The sequence below is a fragment of the Euprymna scolopes genome, chromosome 12 (genome assembly GCF_053919585.1).
Source record: "Euprymna scolopes isolate OS-2025 chromosome 12, ASM5391958v1, whole genome shotgun sequence".
Taxonomy (NCBI): Eukaryota; Metazoa; Mollusca; class Cephalopoda; order Sepiida; family Sepiolidae; genus Euprymna; species Euprymna scolopes.
The window spans coordinates 7,908,297-7,931,505 of NC_136493.1; the positions used below are offsets into that span (position 1 = coordinate 7,908,297).

Sequence of the window (23,209 nt, forward strand, 5' to 3'; positions counted from 1 at the left end):
TTGAGATATATATATATATGATGGACTCTCCCATCGATTTCGATGTATAAGCTTCCGCCACAACAAATAAGTCACTCAAAAATTCACACAGATAATTTGTTTATAGTGGTGAAGGCTTTGTGTCAAACCATTCACACTTGGTATTACTGCTAACCTCTGCCAGTGCAGACGACTGCCACAGAATAGAATACACCGTAAACTGCAGGTTTTTACATCAGAGTTTCCGTCTCCTAGATACATTTCTTAACGAAGACTGGGGGGGGGTGCATCTCTCCCAGTGAATTAATGGACCACCAAATACCAACTAGGAAATTTCGACGACTCGACATGGTACACACAGCACCTAGACTTCCCAAATAGTCACCCATCTGGTACTGGCCAGGCTCAATGTTGCTTAACTTCAGTGATCTGATAAGAACTGGTGTGTCAAAGTGATTGTGCCATATATATATATATATATATGATTCATTGTCTTATTCAAATTCCGTCAAATAATTACTTTTTTAAATCTATATATAATACTAATTGCTGCATAATTACTCTGAAGAAAAGATAAAATTCATCAAGTTCTTTGCAAGTTGATGAAAACCTTTTGTGAAATTTGCTAAAATTCTATTTCTTCGATCATGTACAAACTTATATAAATAAATTTTGCAATAGTAAACCACTAACTTATTGCCAAAATTTACTTAGCTCCTTACCATGATGTGTGAAGTTTATTTTGAATTTATAGCTTCTTGGTTTTTAAAGTATATCATATGTACCCAGTGTTCTAGTTATAGGAAATTCGATATTTCGCTTTCTAAATAAAATAATTTTTTTCTTTTCAGTTTATGTATTCTAACCAATTTTTAGTCATTACTTGAAGTTTCAACTGAATAGTCAAAAAAAGATTTAATAAGTTGAACTTAATGAGTTAAAATAAATAATTTATGTCGGTTTAATCTTTTGTCCAATTTTTTTTTCTTTCACCTGAAATTGATTTATGGAAATGAAAAGCAAATGGAAATATGAGAAAACTAATTTTGCACAGTTTTGTGTTCAACTTGGAACAAAATATAAAATTGACTTGTCCACAAAGTAGAAATATTAAACAGAAGATTACCCCATTAAAAATATTAAACAGAAGATTACCCCCATTAAAAATAATAAACAGAAGATTACCCCCATTAAAAATAATAAACAGAAGATTACCTCATTAAAAATATTAAACAGAAGATTACCTCATTAAAAATATTAAACAGAAGATTACCCATTAAAAATATTAAACAGAAGATTACCTCATTAAAAATATTAAACAGAAGATTACCCCCATTAAAAATATTAAACAGAAGATTACTCCTATTAAAAATATTAAACAGAAGATTACTCCCATTAAAAATATTAAACAGAAGATTACCCCCATTAAAAATAATAAACAGAAGATTAACCCATTAAAAATATTAAACAGAAGATTACCCCATTAAAAATATCTGTGGATTATTAACTATTATTGAGAAGACTGCAGAAAGATGAAGACAGTAAAAGAGACGTTTAATGAGGAAGTGTAAACCTTGCTGACCTGATTGCCTCCAAAGCCATGACATGCAACCATGCCAACTTTCTCGCCACTTTTCCGACCCATACTGTCCAAACACAATCCGGTCACCTTATTTCGGATCTGAAATAAAACAATCGATATTAGTAGGAATTTCAAATTTAAAGCAACTTATTAGCAGGAGGATTATTTCCAATTCTAATTTCAAAAACTTTTTCTATTTCTAATCTGAATGTTTTCAAAGGCACTGTTGTCTTTTTATCTTTACATTGATATTATACTGGTCTTTTCTCCTCTTCTGTCAAGAAGCGTTTAGCTTTGAAATGCCATGGCTTAAAGTTTCTCCCTTATTCCTCCTTCTGTAACCTTTATCGAGTTGATAATGGAATAAAGTTCTTACGTAACTTAACTCTTTATCTTCTTAAATTATTATATATATATATAAATAATGAATGATAAAAGTCTATATTCCAAATTTCATGATGTTGACCATCTTACAATTTATTCCTTTAATTAAGTTGACGTATACAATTCTTGACATAGTTTCATAGCACAAAATCAATCAATTAATGATTATATCAATCAGTGAATCTATTTTGCCCTTAACTCATCAGAAGAAAATAGCAACAATCAATCCACCAAAAGGAAATAAAATGCGTTTGGACATGATTATATATATATATATATATCGCTCCTTGGCAAGGTTCAAAAGAGAGTCACCAATCTGATAGGTCCTGAACTGGCATCTAAGCTTCAGCCTCTGTCCCATCGACGAAACGTTGCATCCCTCTGCTTGTTCTACAAGTATTTTAATGGTGAATGCTCTGACGAACTGCAGACACTTGTGCCCCCACGACGTAGACACTCTCGACAAACCCGACAGGCAGCTAAATCCCACCCCCACACAGTAGAGATCCCTAGATGTAAAAGATCTTTCTACTCCAGTAGTTTCTTCCCCAGAATCGCTAGACTCTGGAATTCGATTCCAGGTTCCTGCTTCCCTAACTGTACTGACATGCAGAAGTTCAAATGCAACATGAACCGACATCTTGCTGCCCAAATCCCTACATAGTGCCCTTACAGTTGCTGCCCCTGATAGTAGCCCCCTACACCAAAGTGGCAATGTGCCTCGTTTGGGGTGAAAATATAATAAAATATATATATATATGCAAACCTTGTTAAACATAACAGAATATTACTGCTTAATTATTTATTTTTTTATAATTCAATTTTTTTGCTTTATAATTTTTTTTATTTTGCAAACTTTTTTATATCAAAACAAAAATGAATGCATATTCCACTGACACAAAGATAAAAAAATCATAATATAAAATTAATTGGGTGATATCTGTTCGAACATGTTTTTCCTCACATATACACACACACATGTACGCACGCACATACGCACAGACACGTACATATATTCACATTCACGTATATACACTCGCATTCATGTGCATACACAGACACGCTAACGTACACATGTACGCACACATGGGAAACGTCACTTCCCCTGAAAGGAATTCTAGACATGCGCAGTCAGAACACTCACCCCGATATAAAAGTCAACAACACCATTCAACCTTTTTTCTTCCCTTTTTGCCTGGGTTCATCAACCAGGCAAGTTCGCGTCCACAGCTCTTGGCTTGAAGACTTTTCCACGTGGACGACTGCTATCATGAATGCACGGTTTTGCTGAGGCCATCACTCTCTTTCTCTTTCTACATGCAGGACTGCCATTTCTTGTCCTCTACTTCATTCCTTTCTTTTCCATGCGTGTAGTCGTCAACGACTGAATGAACACTTGTTCCACCTTAAACCTTTTATTTTCGACATAAAATAAACAACATGTTTATTTTATCCAGCAATTGAGTTTTGTTTCTTTCTTTCCATTCCTTTCATTATTTTCTTTTGTAGCGAGTTAGGATATTTATATTCTGGCCCGCAACATATCTTATATCACTCTTGGGTGAATGCATTCTGGTATTCCATAGGATTCCACTGAAAGCGTGTGTACACCATTCTTGGGCGCTTACATGCATACCCATCATAAACTAGCCATTAATTTCAGCTACATAAATATATTCAATTAACATGACAAACTATGACATGACTTCATAATAATAAAAACAGCCAATACAACAAATTAATCAATAAATATAGAAGCGAAAATGTATGTATGTATGTGTGTTCGCTTTTTCTGTATGTCTACAAAAGGCTTCTTTCAGAGAAGTGGTCGCTCACCTAACAATTTTTTAAAACTTTTTATATCACATATAAATCGTAATATCTCAGAGTTAACAACGAAGCTCGCTTGTCTATTTAATTTTCTCGACTTTGGGAAGATAAATATTCAACATTTGTCGCTCGCCGCATGTGGGTTAGTCTTTTTCCTATAACATCTTGGGAAGCGTTCCCGCAGTAAATGAAATACTATCCCGCAGTCAAACTTGACCTCATTAACTCATTAAAACAGGCACCTGCCAAATCCAAGTAATTAAATAAATTCAAACGTGTTTCCGTTAGCATCTCGCGGTGGGGCAATGGTTAACAGCGCACTTCTTTTTTTTTCATACTTTAATTTACAACTTTGCCTCAAGGGTTCAGGTTCGATCCTCATACTTAGTTTTCTTTTTTTTATCCCCCTCCCCTGGAGTTTCCACACACACCTCCAAACACCCGGGCAACGTCGGGTACCCCTCGCTAGTATTTAATAAAAGTAAAAATTAAAACAAAAATAATATATAATTAAAAGCAATCAGGTTTAATCTGCTTTATAACACGGAGACAAGACATAAATTGGCAAATTGTTCATCAGAATAATAGATGAACATTTACCTAAACACAAAAAGCTATTTAATATTAAGCTTAGTTATGGTTACATGAACAACATGCAATCAAAAATAAACACAATAGAAAATAATAATAGCAGTGATAATATTATTATTTCTTTCTCTTTATACCTAATATCAAACGAAATTTCCTTGAACAGAGTTTCTTAGAACTTCCATCTGTGGAACACATTATCACATGGTTGCTTCCTTACAGTCTACAATATGGTCATTTTCAATTTCATTGTTAAGAAATACTTGTCATAAAGTCTCCTATGAATAATCAAATACTATTCCATTCATCAATTTCAACCCTCTCATAATATTCTTTATCATTCAACTCACCATCAATCTATCTCATTAACTAATCATTAAATGGCTTTTAGTCCTGATAAGTGAGGCGTCATTAGCAAATAGACAAAAAGCTTTCCCGGAGCTTTTAGTGGAAATGACTGCATTCATCTTTAACAGACACTACAAGCCATTCCCACAGTCTGCATCTCTATCCATTCCACCACCTGCACATGCAACGCCCCCACCCCTATAAGTATACGGAGGCAAATGGACCATAATGGAGACTTTAACCTCTTAAACTGCACAGGATGTCCACCAAGTAGAGACCTGATAATCTTCCTTTGTTCGGTAATTAGGCAGACTACTTAGAAAGGGCGTGGACGAAATTAGAATGTCTAAAATTAGTTCAAGACAAAGGAAATTGGATTTCTGCTTCTTCGAGTAGACGTGCAAGAATAAAGTCATTATAAAGAAGATCAAGTCTTGAAAATTGCTTTTAGCATGAGAGTTACTGAAAAGAAACTTGCATAATAGAACGAGCCCCTCTAGAAGTGGGTAACTTTGAAAGAGCATTTTCAGACGGGCCTACACATCTCAAAAAGAGGCTCTCTATACCTGTCACCCAAATACATTTCATTTTAAAATAAACACCCAACTCAATTTGCATACAGAAATCTAATATATATATATATATATATATATATATATATATATATATGTCAAGAACTGGTGACCACCTTGTAAAAAAGAAAAAAAACAAATGTTAAATGAACTAAAGGAATAAATTATAAGATGGTCAATATCATGAATTTTGGAATATAGTTTTTTTTGTCATTTATTCACTATATATATATATATATATATATATATATATATATATATATATATATATCAAGGAGGAATCTTTTCTTTTTAACTCAAAAAGTTGAAATGCTATGAAGATGAGAGTGGTACCATTAAAACAAGCAATCTTTTTATCCTCAGAATTTATTTTCATAAATAGTCATCACTATTCTCAATGCACCTTTAGCCAGAAATTCAATGACACATTTCTACTTCTGATGCATGTCCATGACAGATGCTGCTTTCTTAGAAACTCACACCGACAATATCTGACAACAGAGGAATGAAAATTTCAGGTTATCAATGCATAAGTTTAATCATTTGAGTAGAATAAAAAAAAAATAGGAGGCATTACTTCTGGAACGTCCTTTATATTGATTGATTGATTGGTTTGTTTTATGGCATATCAACTATTAAAGGTTATTTAATGCTGGGTTCTGTTTGGCTATTAGTGATATGTTCGGTTTTCAATTAAATATTGGTCAATGGTGTAGTAATTAATGTTTCTATAGAATGGGAAGGTTTAAATTTTGGTGTATAGTTTTATTTCTTTTAAAAATTTCAAGATTTTGTTTGTATTGTTGAATAAGTCTTTTAGGTCTTTGGATTGGTAGTATTTTGATTGAATTGAGTTAAAAACATGGCAGTAGATTAATATGTGTTTTACTGTAAATGGTTCATGACAAGTAATGCATGTTGGGGGTAACTCATTTTTTAGAAGATGAGAATGAGTAATATGGGTATGTCCTATTCTGAATCTGGTTAGTACTTCTTCTTTCCTTATTTTCCGATATCCTGGATACCATTCCTCGATATTAGGTTGGATATTTTGAAGTTTGTTGTTTGCTTGATTGTTCCATATTTTTTGCCATTTATTTCTAATAAACTTGTTGATTGCTGGTTTTAGGTCTGAATGGAGGATTTTGAAATCAGAAATATTTAGGTATAGCGATTTTTTTACTGCTTTGTCAGCTTTTTTGTTGTCGGGGATGCCAATATGACTAGGTATCCAGCAGAATATGATGGTTTTGCTTGTGGATAATTGGTTTATTCTTTGTAAGAGTTTGATAATTAATGGGTGTGTCGATTCTTGGTTTAATAAGGATAAGAGTGTTGATTTGGAGTCTGAGAAGATGATGAACTTGTTGGATTGGTTTGCTATGATGATGTCTAGGACTAAGTTGATGGCCAGGATTTCAGCACTATATATTGAAGCATTGTTCGGAATTCGTCGTTGCAGTTGTGTTATTAATTACAGCAGCAGACCCTACTTTGTTTTTATTTTTGGATCCATCAGTATATATGTGTAAGTAGTCACAAAAAAACATTTATGACGGATTCGGTTTTTTCTTGGAGGGTGATCGGGTTTGTTCTAGTTTGGGGATGTTTAGCAACGTCTAATATAATTATTGGAGGTTTTTGTAGTTATGGGGGTGTTTTTGAAGTGGCAATTTTGTGTATATGGGTAATGTTTATTTGTGTCTCGGAGAGGAGTTCTTTTATGCGAAAGCTGAAAGGTTTAATAGTGTTTTCTTTTATGTTGAGGGGTAGGTTAAATTGGGATTCAAAGATAGTTTTGTAAGTGGGGTTTGAAGGGTTTGAAGCAAGTTTTATATAGTACTGTGTTCCCAATTTTTGCCTTCCCATGGTTAATGGGAGCTCATTTGTTTCTATATATAAGCTTTCTACTGGGGAGGTAGTGAAAGCCCCTGTTGCAAGTCTTAGACCTTGCAGGGCTCTACAGACAAACTTATCTTTAGTTGACCTTTGACAACTAAATATTTTCGTTTACTAGCCAAATAGAAAAGTTACTAGCCAAACTCACATGATTTTTAGAATATGACATGTTCGTTCTGTGAGGAGTATGTACATCATAAAGATTTTTTTTTTTTTTTAAATAAGTTTAATTCTAAATATACAACAAATTTTATGTTGATACGTGGAGGTATAAACATTCTAATTTTTTCAGATATTTTTTAAACAGCCTTTGTTAAAAAAAAGAGTATATTGTTCTATTAAAATTTTATTGTTAAAATGATTTAACTTTGTTCGTTATATATATATAAGTCTTCTGCAAGGTCTGACGAGGCTGTTAGATCGTAAACATGGTCGAACATCTGAAACATATGTAACCAAACAGATAAAACAGTAATAAAAAAATAAAACACATATTTGCTCTGCAATAGTATTGAGCACTCTCTTCAGGTTTTTACTAATTACCAGCTTTACCAAATATATATATATATATATATATATATATATATATAAAAGTGAACGTGTCTGTCTGTCTGTGTACATTTCCCTACGCAATTACTCTGTCAATTTTTAGACTCGAAATTTGAAATACCGGGTACTGAGATTTGGGAAAATCGATGTGACGGGTGTCAGCCAGAAAATTTGCTCTTAAGGGGTCAAATTTCAACGATTTGACCTTTAAGAACTCTACCAAACTCCTCCGACAATTTTGGGTCTAGACACTTGAAATTTTAGATATAGGTTCCTTGAACCTGGATCTAACTTAATAAAGTGATTTGAGCCCGAAACTATAAATTTTAAGGGGTCATAATAGGGGTCAAATTAAAAAAAAATTGACTTTTTTTTGTTTTGCTAAGCGTACACCTCAAAACACCCGGGCAAAGCCGGGCTAAAATGCTAGTATATATATATATAAATAAAGATGAAAAGATATTTTTCACTCAGTAGTGAGCTTTGGAAGATTGTCAGTGAAATACAATCTATAGCAGATCAAGAAATCATCCACATATAGTGAGCCTTTTATACCAGGGGCAAGACATTTTGTGATGTTATTAATTTTAATGCTAAATAATGTGGTAGAAAAGATGCATCCTTGCGGAACTCCCATTCTTTGTTTTTTCGAGTCTGAGAAAGTGTCATTTAAAAGGACTCTAAAAGTACTGTTTTTTAGGAAGTTGTCAATAAACAGGGGTAATCTTCCTTTTAAGCCGAGTGTTTTAAATCCCTCATTATACCATATCTCTATGTGGTATCATAAGCTTTTTCAAGGTCAAAGAAAACTGCAGTAAGATGTTCTTTTGGAGGAAAGCTTCACATATGAATGTTTCGAGTCGGACAAGGTGGTCAATAGTCCCTCTTCCTTTTCTGAAGCTTGTTTGTAGGTTATTAGATTGTTGGTTTCAAGGTACCATGTTAATCTTTTATTGATCATATACTCTAGTATTTTGCTAATACCGCTGGTCGGAAATTTGTTTGGTTTGTCATGGTATTTGGTTGGTTTTGGTGATCTGTTGTGTTTTGGTTGGTTGGTTGTTTTTGTTTTACAGCATATCAACCTTTTTCAGGTTATTTAATGCCAAATCTAGTGATTTTGAGGAACGATTTTTTAATGGGGTATATTTGTTTTTTTAAGTCGGATTCTATTTAACCTATAGTTGGGACCCTAACAGGTACTACCACTTCGGGTCAGAGTGGACCTGGGAGCAATGGCAATTAAAGGATGGCTCCACACTTCCCAAGGCACGCAGGCTGGGGCCTTACCATCGGATATAGTTTTAGATCATATCCAGGGCCGCTGTATAAAGGGTTCTTTTTAAAAAATTTTTTATAAAGGACAATTTTATTAAGATATGAGAGTATGGTGTGGGGATTGTTTTTATCAAATAACTCTTTAATATTGTTTTCTTTGTAGAATCGATTTCTTACTGTTACAAAATCAGTACATTCAATTAATATGTGTTTGATTGTGGGTGGTGTTTGACAAGGTATACAGATGGGTTGGCTTTCTTTTTTTAGGAGATATGAGTGGGTTAAATGGGTATAGCCTATTTTTATTCTTGTTAGTTTGACTTCTTTTCTGTTTAATTTCGTGTTTTGTTCTTGTTTTTTGATTTTTGGCATGATTTCGTGAAGTTTGTTAGGGTGTTCATTCCAGTAGGTTTGCCATTTCTCTGTTGTATATGCGATATCTATGTATCGAATTTTAAAATTTGCATCGATTGGGAGATTTATGGCATTTTTTGCTGCTGAATCTGCTAATTCATTACCTTTAATACCAGAATGGCTTGGTATCCAGCAGAAAATGATTTCTTTTTTACTGTTTAATTCAATTAATTTTTGGAGTAATTTTGTGATTAGGGGGTTGTCCATCTTATTTTTAATCGCTTTTAGAGTAGATTGGGTGTCTGAAAGGATTATAAATTTGTTTTTTTTTTGTTATTGGAGGCAAGTTAGAGAGCTAGGATTAGAGCATGTATTTCAGCACTGAAGATTGAGATTTTTTTTGGAAGGCTTGATTGTTTTTTGATTGATTTATTGAGTATTATTGCACTGGCTGTTGCATTATTTTTTTAGACCCATCTGTATAGATATGTGCATGGTCGGGATACTTTTTGATTTTATCAAGATTATCATGATAAGTTATTGGATGAGTATGTTTCTTTTCATATTTACTTAAACTTAGGTTGATGTTAGGAGATACGATTTTCATGGGAGGGGTTTTGAGTAAGACAGTTTCGTGAATTTTGGTCATGGGTAGATTTACTTCTTTGGAAATCGATGTTATTCTAAGTCCAAAGGTTTTGATTGCATTTTCTTTTTGGTCAAAAAGGTGTTCACGGTTTGGATTTAAAGTGCTATTGTGTGCTGGGTTTGTGGGGTTGGCTGTCAGTTTTGTGTAGTATTTTAGACCAAGGTTTTGATTTCTAAGCATTGGAGGAGTTTCATGTGCTTCTGCATACAGGCTTTCTACAGGAGAGGTTGGAAATGCTCCTAGTGCTAGTCTTAGTCCGGAGTGGCATATCGTGTTGAGGGTTTTTAGATATGACTTTCTGATGAATTGATATATGAAGCTACCATAATCTATTTTTGATCTAATTAATGCTCTATATAGTTTGAGTAGTGTGTTCTTGTCAGCTCCCCAATCTGTATGGGTGATGACTCATAGGAGTTGTAATGCTTTATTACATTTGGTTTTGATGTGATTGATGTGTGGAATAAAATTTAGGTTTTTGTCAAAAATGATTCCCAGATGCTTGTGTTCGTTTACGAATGGAATTTTTTCGCCTTCAATCTGTAAGGTTGGGTCAGGGTGGAGTTTGCATTATTTACAGAAATGGATGCATTTTGTTTTAGTTTTGGAGAATTTGAAACCATTTTTCGTTGCCCATTTACTAATTTTATTTATGTTATGTTGTAGTTTTCTTTCAATAGTGTGAATGTATTTAGATCTGTAGATGATTGAGCAGTCATCTACATATAAGGAGCTATGTATATCAGGAGAGAGTTCTTTTATGTTATTGATTTTTATGTTAAAGATAGTTGTTGATAATATGCTGCCTTGGGGCACTCCTTCTTCTTGATTTTGTGGGTCTGATAAAGTCGAGTCTATGCAAACTTGGAAAGATCTGTCTGTTAGGAAGTTTTCTATGAATTCAGGTAATCTGCTTCTTAGTCCGATGTTGTGGAGATCTTTTGTGATACCGTGTTTCCAGGTAGTTTCATATGCTTTCTCAAGATCAAAAAAAAAACAGATGTTATGTGTTCCTTATTGATAAAAGCTTTTCTGATGTAATTTTCGAGGTTAGTGATGTGGTCTATACATCCTCGATATTTTTGGTATCCACACTGGATTTCAGAAATTATTTTGTTGTCATCTAGATACCATATAAGATGGTAGTTAATCATTCTTTCAAACGTTTTGCATAGGCAGCCCGTGAGAGCTATTGGTCTGTAGTCTTCTGGGTTTGATGTATCTTTTCCCAATTTGGGTATCAGTATTATTGTTGCTTGTTTCCATGAAGTTGGGAAATCTTTTGTTTCCCATATTTTATTATAAATTTTGAGAAGGAGTTTTAATGATTTGGGCGCCTTCTAACGTCTATTATAGAAACAATGTTTGATTGTTTCTTTGTCTTGTATTTGATAAGAGGAGATTATTATTTAGTATTTTAGGTTTTCTCTTATTTTGACTGGGCTTTTAATGATAGATGTTAGGTCTTGACCTGACCAGCCGATTGATCGGATCGGGCCTCTCCGACCGCCCATCTAGCCTAGTACGAGGTCAAAGTGGAGTGTTGCAACTGATACCTTTATTTTCTCTAGGTATCAGTTGCTCAGCCACCAGGATTCTTTTCCTAGGCATCACGGGTTGCCACCCATGGCCAACAGGTAGCCCCATTGAGGGACTTTTACTCTCTGCAGGGGGGCAGACGGCATATCATTTGATTAAAACAACATTGTAAGTAGTTGTGTGGAATAAATTTATTTTTGATATACTTAACCCTTTGTGACCTGCTTCAACTCATTCGTTCAGTTGTAAATAAATGAATGTAACAGCATAAATAAAGCGGGAATTGATTCAAACACGCCTTGTACGTATTAGTTCAGTACCTGGGTAGATGCCAGGTGCCTCCATATTGCAACTATCCATTGCTTACATTCAGTATGCTGCCATCTGTCTCAGAGAGTGGAGGATTCTGTTTGTTATCATAAATACACTTTTTTCAAACACTATGGATTATAATCAAAGTAAGTTTATGAAATGCAAAAATTCTAAGTGGTAGTTTAGCTATTAGACTTCATAATTTTTCCAGTTTGAAGACAATCATAGTACCATTACGCTTTAAACTAACTAAAATTAATAATAAATATTTTTTTTAATCATCTACATCATAATTCAGGTCATGAGGGTTAACTAGATTAGCCAGTTTGACTAATGAGAGAACAATAGTGTTTATTTTTGCCCTTGGATAGAATTTCTTTCAAACTCAATGAGTCATCTATTATCAGAACCACTTTATTTTTATCTATAATTATTAAATATTGCTCATATAAACATACTGTTTGTTTACTCATTGTGAACTATATATACAGTAAAGTATGAAAATATATTTATGGCAATTAAGCTACAAAGAGATATCCATGTTTTATGCCTATACGCAATCATCAGTTTAAGTGCACAGATTTTGTTACTAATGATAATAATATGCACATAGCTTATTTTATTGCAGTTTCAGAGTATCACTATTTACAACTACCATTAACTGAAAATAAAGAACAATTTCGAGAAGTGGTGACAATGTGAAACTGCAATAAAGTGTTAAAGCCAAATACATTTTAACATCATTTATTATTGGTATAGCTCAGTCTTATAAGGTCCATTCATCCATAGCCCTTGAGCCCTTGAAGGGGCATAGGCCATCTACAACTTTTGTAGATGTTTTTGTAGCGAAGAGTTCTTTTTACAGGGTGAGGGTGCTGGCCGCACGCTCAACCTTCCAAGAAAGTACATACAGTTCCTAACCTTCCCAAATGGTCACCAACCTGGTACTGGCCAGGCTCAATGTTGCTTAACTTCGGTGATCTGGCGAGAATCGGTGTGTTAACGTGATTGTGTCGTACAGTCTCATAAGGTACTGATCCCTTTATTCATTCACTGGCTTGCACTCATAATAAAAGCAGCCTTGGATCTCTGAGACAGGTCAGCTAATGTTTGAAATATGATGAACTTGTTGGAAAATAACCGGTCCAACCGACCCAGGGTCAATGCTTCAAAAATCACTATAAATCACTACAATAAATTTACTGTTTCAGTCTTAAAAGACTGAATCAGGTGACACAATGACTGACCTCGATTAAGACCAGAGCTTTCTTGTCATCTGACGATGTCTTTTAAGACTGAAACAGCAAATTTATTGTAGCGACTTATATTGTTTACCTAAATTGGATTATATAAAAAAATTATTTTGTACATATACTTCTTTCTAATAATAACAAAATATATATAAATATGTGTATGTGTGTGTGTCTTCACTTCAATTTCATGGCTTATCTATTCTTTAGCAGTGTAGGAACAATTCTAAATGATATTTATACATTTGAATAAAAATGTTAAAACTTTAAATGTTGCTAATAATTATTAATACAACCTCAATCACGGCCCCCTCCTCCAAAACAAGGTCCGAGGTTATTGACTTTCACTTACTTCTCCGACCGAATAATAATCAAGTGGCATCTGCGACTCTGGGTAAATATGTTCAAGATACCAGCGGAATGATTTGCACTTCTGCTTCTTGCGAAATTCCAAGCGTTCCGATACGTCACCATAATCGGCAGATTTCACACCTAAAATTAAAAAAAAATAAGCATTTCAAAAATTTATTTTCAAGGAAAATTCAAAGTTTTTTTTTAATTAAACAACATTGCACATTAAAAAAAAAAAAAAAAAATTTAACTACAGATTTACCGCTTTTCAAGGCCAAAAGTTATAGAAACATGATGAATGAAATAGATCAGTTCTGAATTGAATGATGAAGAATGTTATGAGAGGATTGAAAATAATAAATGGACCAAACGGAGTTTGATTAAGGGGTGGTTTATGATATATTGTTGTTGAGATTGTAAGCAACATTGAACCAACAACTTTTTTTTTTTATAAATTACTATTGCTCTATTACGTGTAGTATTTGTAAGCATTGGGTACACAAGAAGTGCAGTGGAATTACAGGTAGGTTGAGAGTGAGTGAGATCCCCATCTGGCATCAATTGAAATGGATGGCTCTCGTCTTGGGGAGGCTCCATGTTTTGACAAGCTTCTGGGTTTGACCTTTACTCCTGATCTTAAATAGAACACATACATCAAATCTGTTGCAAGGGACGCTGGGAAAATGGTGGGATCCTTCTACCACTCCAGAAGATATCTCACTACTAATGTAATTCTCTATCTGTATAAAAGCCAAGTATGTCTAAGGATGGAGTACTGCTGCCACATCTGGGTAGGAGCTGCTAAAAACAGCCTATCCTGCCTTGACAGAGTACAAAATAGACTTCGTGGTTTAGTGGGGGATGCCCTTTTCTCTTCCCTGCAACCTCTCTCCCACAGAAGAGACGTTGCGAGCCTGTCTTTGTTTTATCATTACTTCCATGGCAGGTGCTTGTCTGAGCTCCAACCCCTCGTCAATCTTTCACGAGAAACACCCATCTGGCTGAAACTACTGTCAATATTTCCCCACTCTTTATCTGTGCCTAAATCCAAACATAGATTCCATGAGCAAAGCTTCTTTCTTAGAACTGCACGCCAGTGGAACTCTGCCGCTTGCCTGTTTCCCACCTGACTACAACTTGGACGTCTTCAAGTCCAACATAAACAAACTCCTGACAAACCGCCCCCTTAAGTAAGACTCTATCAAATCTCCAATACTAATGATTACTACAATACTATCCCATTGATTACTGTACACGCAATAACTCCTATCCCTGAGTGGCTTTCGGGCCTTGATAAGTGGTGACCCCCATGTGGAAAAAAAAAAAAAGAGAGAGAGAGAGAGAGAGAGAGAAAGGATAATCAGTTTGTGTGAAACAGGTGCAAAACAATGAAGATGGAATGAGAACTCAGATGCGGAGAAAGTATATTTGGATGGGGAGACGATTGAAGTGATTGCGAATTTTTTAAACTTTTTTTTTTTTTTTTTTTTTTTTTTTTTACTACTGAAGCACAGGGAGGAGCAGGTGGTAGAGTGATTGCAAGAATTTGGATGGAAAATAATCAAGGAACTTTTCTTACTAACTAGCAGGACATTATCATTGTCAATCAAGGGAAGAACCTGTCAGGCATGTGCACACAGTGTGATAATGTATCCAAATGTAACCTGGCCTGTGATGGTCAAAGACCAATGATGCACAGAGAGAACCAATATGAGAATAATACAATAGAGGTGTAATGTGAACCATAAAGATCTCATTAACTCAAAAGAAGATTAAACCTGGACAGTGTAGGGAGATGTGTGCAAAACAGGAAACTTTGTTGGTATGGTCATATGAAAGAATGAATGAGAGAATGGATGGCTTAGTAGATGTAAAATAATTGGGATAGCAGCATTAGTTGGCAGGGAAAGGGCAAAGAAAATATAAGAGAAAAAGATAAGACTTTAGAGAAAGGTGGATGAATAAAGACCTGGTCAGAAATAGGTTAGTTTGGAAATCAATTTTTAAAAGCTGTTCATGGTTTTATTCATCAAATATTGAATCTATTCCATAATCGATTCAATATTTTCGCAAGGACGTTATTATGTCCACTTTAATTTTTGCAAACAACTCTTATATTGATTGTGCTGTGAAATGTTTATTCACTGCATGCAGTGAGAACATGTTTTATTCAATGCACATAATCTGGCGGGCATGTTGCATTGTCACAGTTCTTTAAGCAAATAATCCTTGTGCAACCTATGCAAAGTGTCAGCATGTGGAATGGACGTTAAATCAAATATGATGATTTTTTGTATACATTGTTTCGCAAGTCATATATTAAATATTTCAAACAAAACAATGGTGCTGTTGTATCAACTTGTTTCTTTTTTCATCACTATCGCCCATGTATGAAGTACTGTTGTCACATTTGGGCTGGTGCATCTGCTACTTGTCTCTCACTACTGGACAGGGTTCAAAAGAGAGTCGCCAACCTGATAGGTTCTGAACTGTCATCTAGGTTTCAATCTCTGTCCAATCAGCAAAATATTGCATCCCTCTGGCTGTTCTACAAGTATTTTAATGGTGAATGCTCTGACTACAAGCACTTGTACCCCCTCGATGTAAATATCGCCAACAAACTCGCCTTGTAAATACTCGACGTAAATACCCCCAACAAACCTGACAACCAGCTAAATCCCACCCCTACACAGTAGAGATCCCTAGATATAAGAAAGCCTTCTACTCCAATAGTTTCTTCCCCAGAACTGCTAGACTGTGGAACTCCCTTCCAGGATTCTGCTTTCCCAATGGTACTGACATGCAGAAGTTCAAGTGTAATGTGAACAGACATCTTGCTACTCATCTCCCTCCATAATATCCCTGCAACTTATGCCCCTGATAGTAACCCTCTACTTCAAAGTGGCACTGTTCCTTGTTTGGGATGAAACCTGAATTTTAAAAAGATTACAGATTTCTATTATTTATTTAAGCAAATAATCCTTGTACAATATCTGCCAGCATGTAAAACAGACATTAAACTAAATATGATATTGATGACGATGATGATCTTAGACACTTTTCTAATACGAAAAACTTAATAATTATTAAAAAGCTTTTTATTTTTTTTCCAAGTTCAGACTAGACATATGAAAAGTGACCACTAAAAAAAAAAAAAAAAAAAAAAAAAAAAAAAAAAAAAAAAAAAAAAAAAATCAAGGTCAAAACCTAGCGAATGATAAATGTTAGATGAGGAGATTTCAAGCCAGAAAACAGCAATTCTTCCCTAATTGTTAGAAACACCACTTCAGGAATGTGAGGACTAAAAGACAAAATAAGGGAGGCTGCCAAAGCAAGTGGTTTCTACATTGTGCCAAGAATATTGTAACTTTATTTATGCCCTAAAAGTTTACTTCTGTTCTCATCACTTCTTTAATGTTTTTATATTAGAAAAAAAAAAATAATTAAGAAAAAAAATAATACAAAAAAAAAAATAATTAAAAAAAAAAAATCTTTCGAGGACATTCTTACCTCCATTTAAATAATTTCATAGATTCTATTGCTCTTCTAAATGATGTGTTGTTGCGTTTGTAGTGAAATGGATGTCTTATGCAACTTTTTATCAAATTGAGTGAAGGGGGGGGGTGTATTTGCTAATGAGGTTTATTCAATAATTTCACAATCGAAGACAATAATATTGTTAAGCACTAACTTTCTTCCCAAATTCTGTTGATATATTTTTTTTAATTTGGTATAAATATAGAATCGATTACATTTGTTTGATTGAGAAAATCATTTTGAAAGTTAAAAATATGAAAACTTTCATTGATTCAAAAACATTGCTAGAAATTTACCAATAAATTGACTGTTTATTATGAGACAACCATGAAAAAACAAGCAATGAACAAATCTACTTCAGTTATTTTTTATGTTGTCATTATATATATATATATATATACACACACTAGCTGTACCCTGCCACGCGTTGCAGTGGCTCAATTTGGTGTAATGGAAAATTTAATAAAAAGAGAAAATGCATGTTTCTTATATTAGTACAGCAATCCACTACAAAAAGTGAAAAAGCAGGCGAAAATGAAAAAAAAAATGGTACTCTTGCAGAATTTGATCTGAATCCTCGGGAGTTTCTGTCAATCATTCATGGTTTGGACTTGACCAACAATCAGTGGATGAAGCCGAACGTAGCAAAAATGTTGAAACGCTAAATGTTTTTCTTTTTGTTGTTCTTGTTTTACAAAAATGTGAGTTAGTAATTAATATTTGGTTGATGGTGGGGGGAGGGGGGGGGGTTACTATACACAGATTCGAAAAAGTTGTCCAAAAACAAATAAATGAAAGCAAAGGTAGGGTAAGTTACGTTTCTACCTAATTGGATAATTGTTTGTGTTTTTATGTAATGTAAAATGCTTAATCGGTTCAAAAAACAGAAATGGTCACGGACTCTGTTGAATATGTTAAGTTTGGGAAAGTAAGTTGAAAACTAAAAAACATACAAAACAGTGTCTGAAACTCACTGAATATATGTTACCATGACATAGGCTGGCATAATCGGTGGGTTTCTGACAGTATTTTGTATAGTTTTTTTAGTTTTAACTCACTTTCTCTAACTTAAAGTAATCAACAGTGTCCACCACCATTTGTAGCTTTCAAATACCCCGATAAACACTGTTTTTCGAGCCAACTAAACGTTACATTAAATGAAAAGGGTTTGTATTACTAAACACAGATACAAAGAAGTTGTCAAAAAATAAATATATAACAAATAAATGTTATCAAAGGCAAGAAAAGTAAGTGTTCTACCTAACTGGATAAGATTTTAGTGTTTTTATGTAATGTATAATCGGTTCAAAAACATTCAATGTTTATCGGTATATTTGAAAAATACAAATGGCGGCAGACTGTATCGAACACGTTAAATTTTGGGAAAATGAGTTTAAACTAAAAACCTATACAAAATACTGTTAGGAACTCACTCAATATCTGTTACCATGACATAGGCTGGCATACAATCGGTGGTTTTAAACTTTTGCTCAATACAGGTGACGACTTTTAAAAGTCCCTTTTAGTGATTACCTGGTTTGAGGATATTTGTACAACTAAACGGCAAATCTGCTCCAAAAAATCCGGTATTATTTTACTTTAAGGCCCGTTTCACGTTCATATATAACAAAATATTTTATTGTAGATTTCGGTGTGCTAAAAACGAATCTGCAAACCGTTTCCGTAGCAAAAAGAAAGTTTTCATGATATTCATGAAATTACTTTTTCGAAAACTGGGTGATCACTTTTCAATGTAAATTTAACTTAGAATGAGCACCCACTTTCTGGCCACCTGAGAGAGAGGGGCATTTTTCTTCGTGTTTCTTGGCTAAAAAGGTTTTTGCTTGATTTCTTTTGCATGGTAATAACCCCTGAACTCTGGGACTATTTTCCATTTCACAGCCGTAGCCTTCGTTTACGCTATGGGTGAGCATAAACGAAAGCTGTTTAGCCAATAAACATGGGAAAAAATCCCCCCTCTCTCAGGTGGCTAGAAAGTGGGTGCTCATTTTAAGTTAAATTTACATGGAAAAGTGATCGCCGCTTTTTCGAAAAAGTAATTTCGTCATATCATAAAAACTATTTTTTTGCGACGGAAACGGTTTGCAGATTCGTTTTTAGCACACCAAAATCTACAAAAAAATTTTGTTATTTACGAATGTGAGACGCACGGCCCTTAATGGAAAATTATATCAGAAATCCGGGGGAAAATAGTTTTCAATAAAAACAGCAAATGAATTCGATAAAAAAAAATGGATGCTATTTTTTTTTCTTTATTCTGTGTGTTTCTTGGCTAAAAAGTTTTTTTGTTTGATTTCTTTTGCATGGTATTAACCCCTGAACTCTGGGACTATTTTCCATTTCACAGACGTAGCCTTTGTTTATGCTATGCGTGAGCATAAACGAAAACTGTTAAATATGCATTCGCGTACCAAACTGCCTGTCTAAAAACTTTTAAGCCAATAAACACGAAAATAAATTCCCCATCCTCAGGTGGCCAGAAAGTGGGTGTTCATTTTAAGTTAAATTTACATGGAAAAGTGATCACCCACGTTTCAAAAAAAAAATTTCTTCAGATCATGAAAACTATTTTGGTACTCCTTGGGCGTTGAGTTCCATGGCCACCCGCAGAATTATTTAATGGTCATCCCCTTAGTACCCCCCCCCTAGTCAAGGCTAACGCATGCGCACGTAACATTTTTTATTCATTTACTTACGTGGTGGAGTTTCTATACTGATAGGTTTTTTGACATTTTTTCACTGGACTATTATTGATTGAACACAAACCAGATTATGAAAAAAGATTGAAAAAAAAAAAAATCATTTCAACATTTGAAAGGGGTACTCACTTTTTAGTTACCACGTTCTGGTAAAATCGGTCACTCATTTTTTTTTTCTAAATACGGAAGTGTCTTCGAGAGATATAAAATGGTCGCATGTTGACGAAGCAATGTATCGGGAGGCGTACGGGATGGAAAATTATTGGTAAATTTTTAGATTAGGTTCACCTCAATTTTCTTTTAAATGACGACTTGAAATGGTTTTCGACTATGTTGAATACGAAAATCGCATTGGAATTTTGCAGAAATAAGTAGTTATCAAGATATAAAAAGTTGTATTATGCATTGTAATCTTTGGCGGCCATCTTTTTTACGTGCGTGTATTTGTTTATGGCGCGTATGCACATAAAAAGATGGCCGCCAGAGAATACAATGCATAATACAACTATTTATTTCCGCAAAATTTCAATGCGATTTACGTATTCAGCATACTCGAAAACCTTTAAATGTTGTCATTGAAAGGAAAATTGTGGAGGTGGACCTAATCTAAAAAAATACCTAATGATTAAACATTTCTCCAGCATGTTAGTGAAATTTATAATACTTTAAAAAATTTTTTTTAAAAAACCAAAAAAAAACTCACCTTTCATAAAAACAATTAAAAAAAAAAAAAAAACACCCACAAACTGAATAAGTAAAAAAAAAAAAAAAATTTAAAAAACTCGAAACTTTATTTTCATAAAAACAATAAAAAAAAAAGAAAGTCATGTTCAATCTATTTTTTTTTTTTTTTTGAGAAACAAATATATTTCTGACTTACAAATGCGGTAGAGGCTCATATTATTTTTACTATGGTTTTGATATACCGCATTTTTATTGGTTACAAAATGGGTGACTGATTTATGAGAATGTTGTAACTAAAAAGTGAGCACCACTTTCAAATGTCGAAATAATGATTTTGTTTTAATTTTTTTTTTTAATAATCTTTTTAATTAGTGTCCAATCAATAATAATCCAGTGAAAAAAAATTCCAAAAACCTATAGTATAGAAATTAAGCATGGGAGTGATGGTTGTACAACGTCGCCTTTCACACTTTTACAAACATTATTTGCGTTAACTCTTTTCATAAATAATTTTTTTAAAAAGTAACTAAACCATTTATTAATAATTTGTCACGTGTACAAACATTTATTTATTTACGTAGGCTTAACTCTTTTCATGAATAAGAAAAGTTTTACTCTTTAAGAATAATACAAGGAAAAATTTACTGAACATTTATAAAAGGACTGACTTCTTTTCATGAAGGCCAGAGGAATAGTTGGCCGAAAAGTCGTGAAACAACAACTAATAAAGATGAGAATATTAGTCCGCAATAAATAAAAATGGTGCTAATGCAGAGAGCGATCCGCGCTATTTTTTAAATCATATTTCCACGTTTAATTAAAGTTTTACGATATGCTTTTTTTTTTTATTCAATTGTAATTGACAGAATAGGTACAAAACATCCTCCCCTCCCCATGTTAAGAATGACTTTTTAAATAATAACATTATTTCAGCACGGATCAATCTCTGCATGAGTATCATAAAAATTAATACAAATAATACTTATCTCAATAAGTGAAAGGCTAAATTCTACCGGAAAAAAATGGCGATAATCTCGCAGTTACAAAAAATATTTTTATTTAATTTAATATTTTTATAATTCGCAATATTAAATTATTTTAATAACATGCAAACATTCCTCGACTAAATTGGTAATGTAGAAATATGGTTTTATTCGCTTTTAACGAACCAAACATTACATTTTTATATATATAGATTTTGGATAAACAAATAAAATAAAAAATGTAAAAATAAGAGATGCCTATTATACTTAGCGATGTAACACTGAAAATGTTGTCATGTCAAATCGTAGTGAAATCATTCCCACGTGCATTCTACCGGAAATAAAATTTGACCACAGGTTCGCATTTAAGAAAAATATGTTTATTTTATTTTATATATTTTTATAATTTGGGATGTTAATTTATAGACTGTCTGAAGCTTTCAAATAAATTGGTAATGTACAAATATGGTTTTATTGATAACGAACGAACCCAGAATTACATTTCTAATTCGAAATTGTCATGAATTGCCTGCAAACCGGAAATAAAATGGAACATAGTTCTGCATTTACGAAAAATATTTTTATTTTATTTAATATATTTTCATAATTCGCGAGGTAAATTTATTTTAATAACATAAAAACATCCCTCGACTCTAAAGATGGGTTGTCTGAAAATTTCAAATAAATTGGTAACGTAAAAATATGGTTTTATTCACTTTTAACGAACCAAATTTACATTTTTATATATATAGATATATAAGAGAAAGAAAATTAAAACTGTAAGTTGAACTTTACAATCAAAATTTATTGTTATTTCTCTCTTTTTACTATTAGGCCCCATTTAACTAGGGGCAGACTTGTCTTTGGACTACTGCACTGTCCGGAAAAAAATAATTTTCATTATTTCAGCTTTTTTTCCAATCAGATTATATGTATTCTTACGCTGGGCTTATTTTGGAATAGATTCTCTCTAAAGAATTATTTTGCATTTTTGATCAACTTGAGGGGATTTTCATTCAAGCTGAAATATTATGTGCGGTTTGTTTTTATATTAGTTTTTTACATATCCAATTTTTCCAATTTTTTTTGGGGGGGGGCAATTTATAACTACTATAAATTGTGGTTTCACTTAATGCCTTAACTAGCAAATTCTAGCATTGCTATAAAATATAATTTGCTGATTTCTTTATGTCCTCTGATGAGAAGAATAATAAGAATAACATTCTTTTTTGAAAAATAATGACTTTGTAAATTGTTTTTTGGAGTATTCAGTCGAACAATAAATTTTGATTGTAAAGTTCAACTTAGTTTTAATTTTCTTTCTCTTATAATAAGCTCTACTCTCTATTGCATATTGAGTTTTTTTAATTCAGTTGGGATTAAATTTTCTATATATAAATACTGTTATTTATATTAGATTGAAGTTTACCATTGCGTATATCAGGTAAACACTACATCCCCTTGTTTTCATCAATATATATATATATATATATATATATATATAATTATTTCCACACTCAAACAACATCGCAGCTCACATAGGCCATGAAAGCCAAAAACCCGGAAATCCAAGACTCGAGTTTCATCCACATTTGGGCTCATCAGTTGACCACATCAAAACTCTGGACGTGTTCAATTGGTGAACCCAAATGAGGACAAAACTCGATTTTTGGTTTGTTGGCTTTCATGGCTTATGTGAGCTGCAATGTTGTTTGAGTGTGGAAATATATATATATATATATATATATATATATATTAGTGGCCTGGCAAGGATACGGAGAAGACAACAGAAGCAGTAAAACTAAAGCTGGCCTGCAAGGA

The 23,209-nt window shown here is 33.3% G+C and overlaps 1 protein-coding gene across 5 annotated transcripts in view; it reads right to left on the bottom strand.

Annotated features, from left to right (window-relative positions):
* Nucleotides 1-23,209, bottom strand: part of LOC145291164 (polypeptide N-acetylgalactosaminyltransferase 13-like) — a 175,705-nt gene that overhangs the window by 38,711 nt on the left and 113,785 nt on the right. For all 5 annotated transcript variants that reach the window (XM_080136692.1, XM_080136693.1, XM_080136694.1 and 2 more), the window contains 2 exons: nucleotides 13,466-13,605; nucleotides 1,562-1,660 (listed from right to left, as the gene is read on the bottom strand). In XM_080136692.1, the coding sequence (XP_079992818.1) occupies nucleotides 1,562-1,660; nucleotides 13,466-13,605 (239 nt within the window). The remainder of the gene's footprint in view (nucleotides 1-1,561; nucleotides 1,661-13,465; nucleotides 13,606-23,209) is intronic.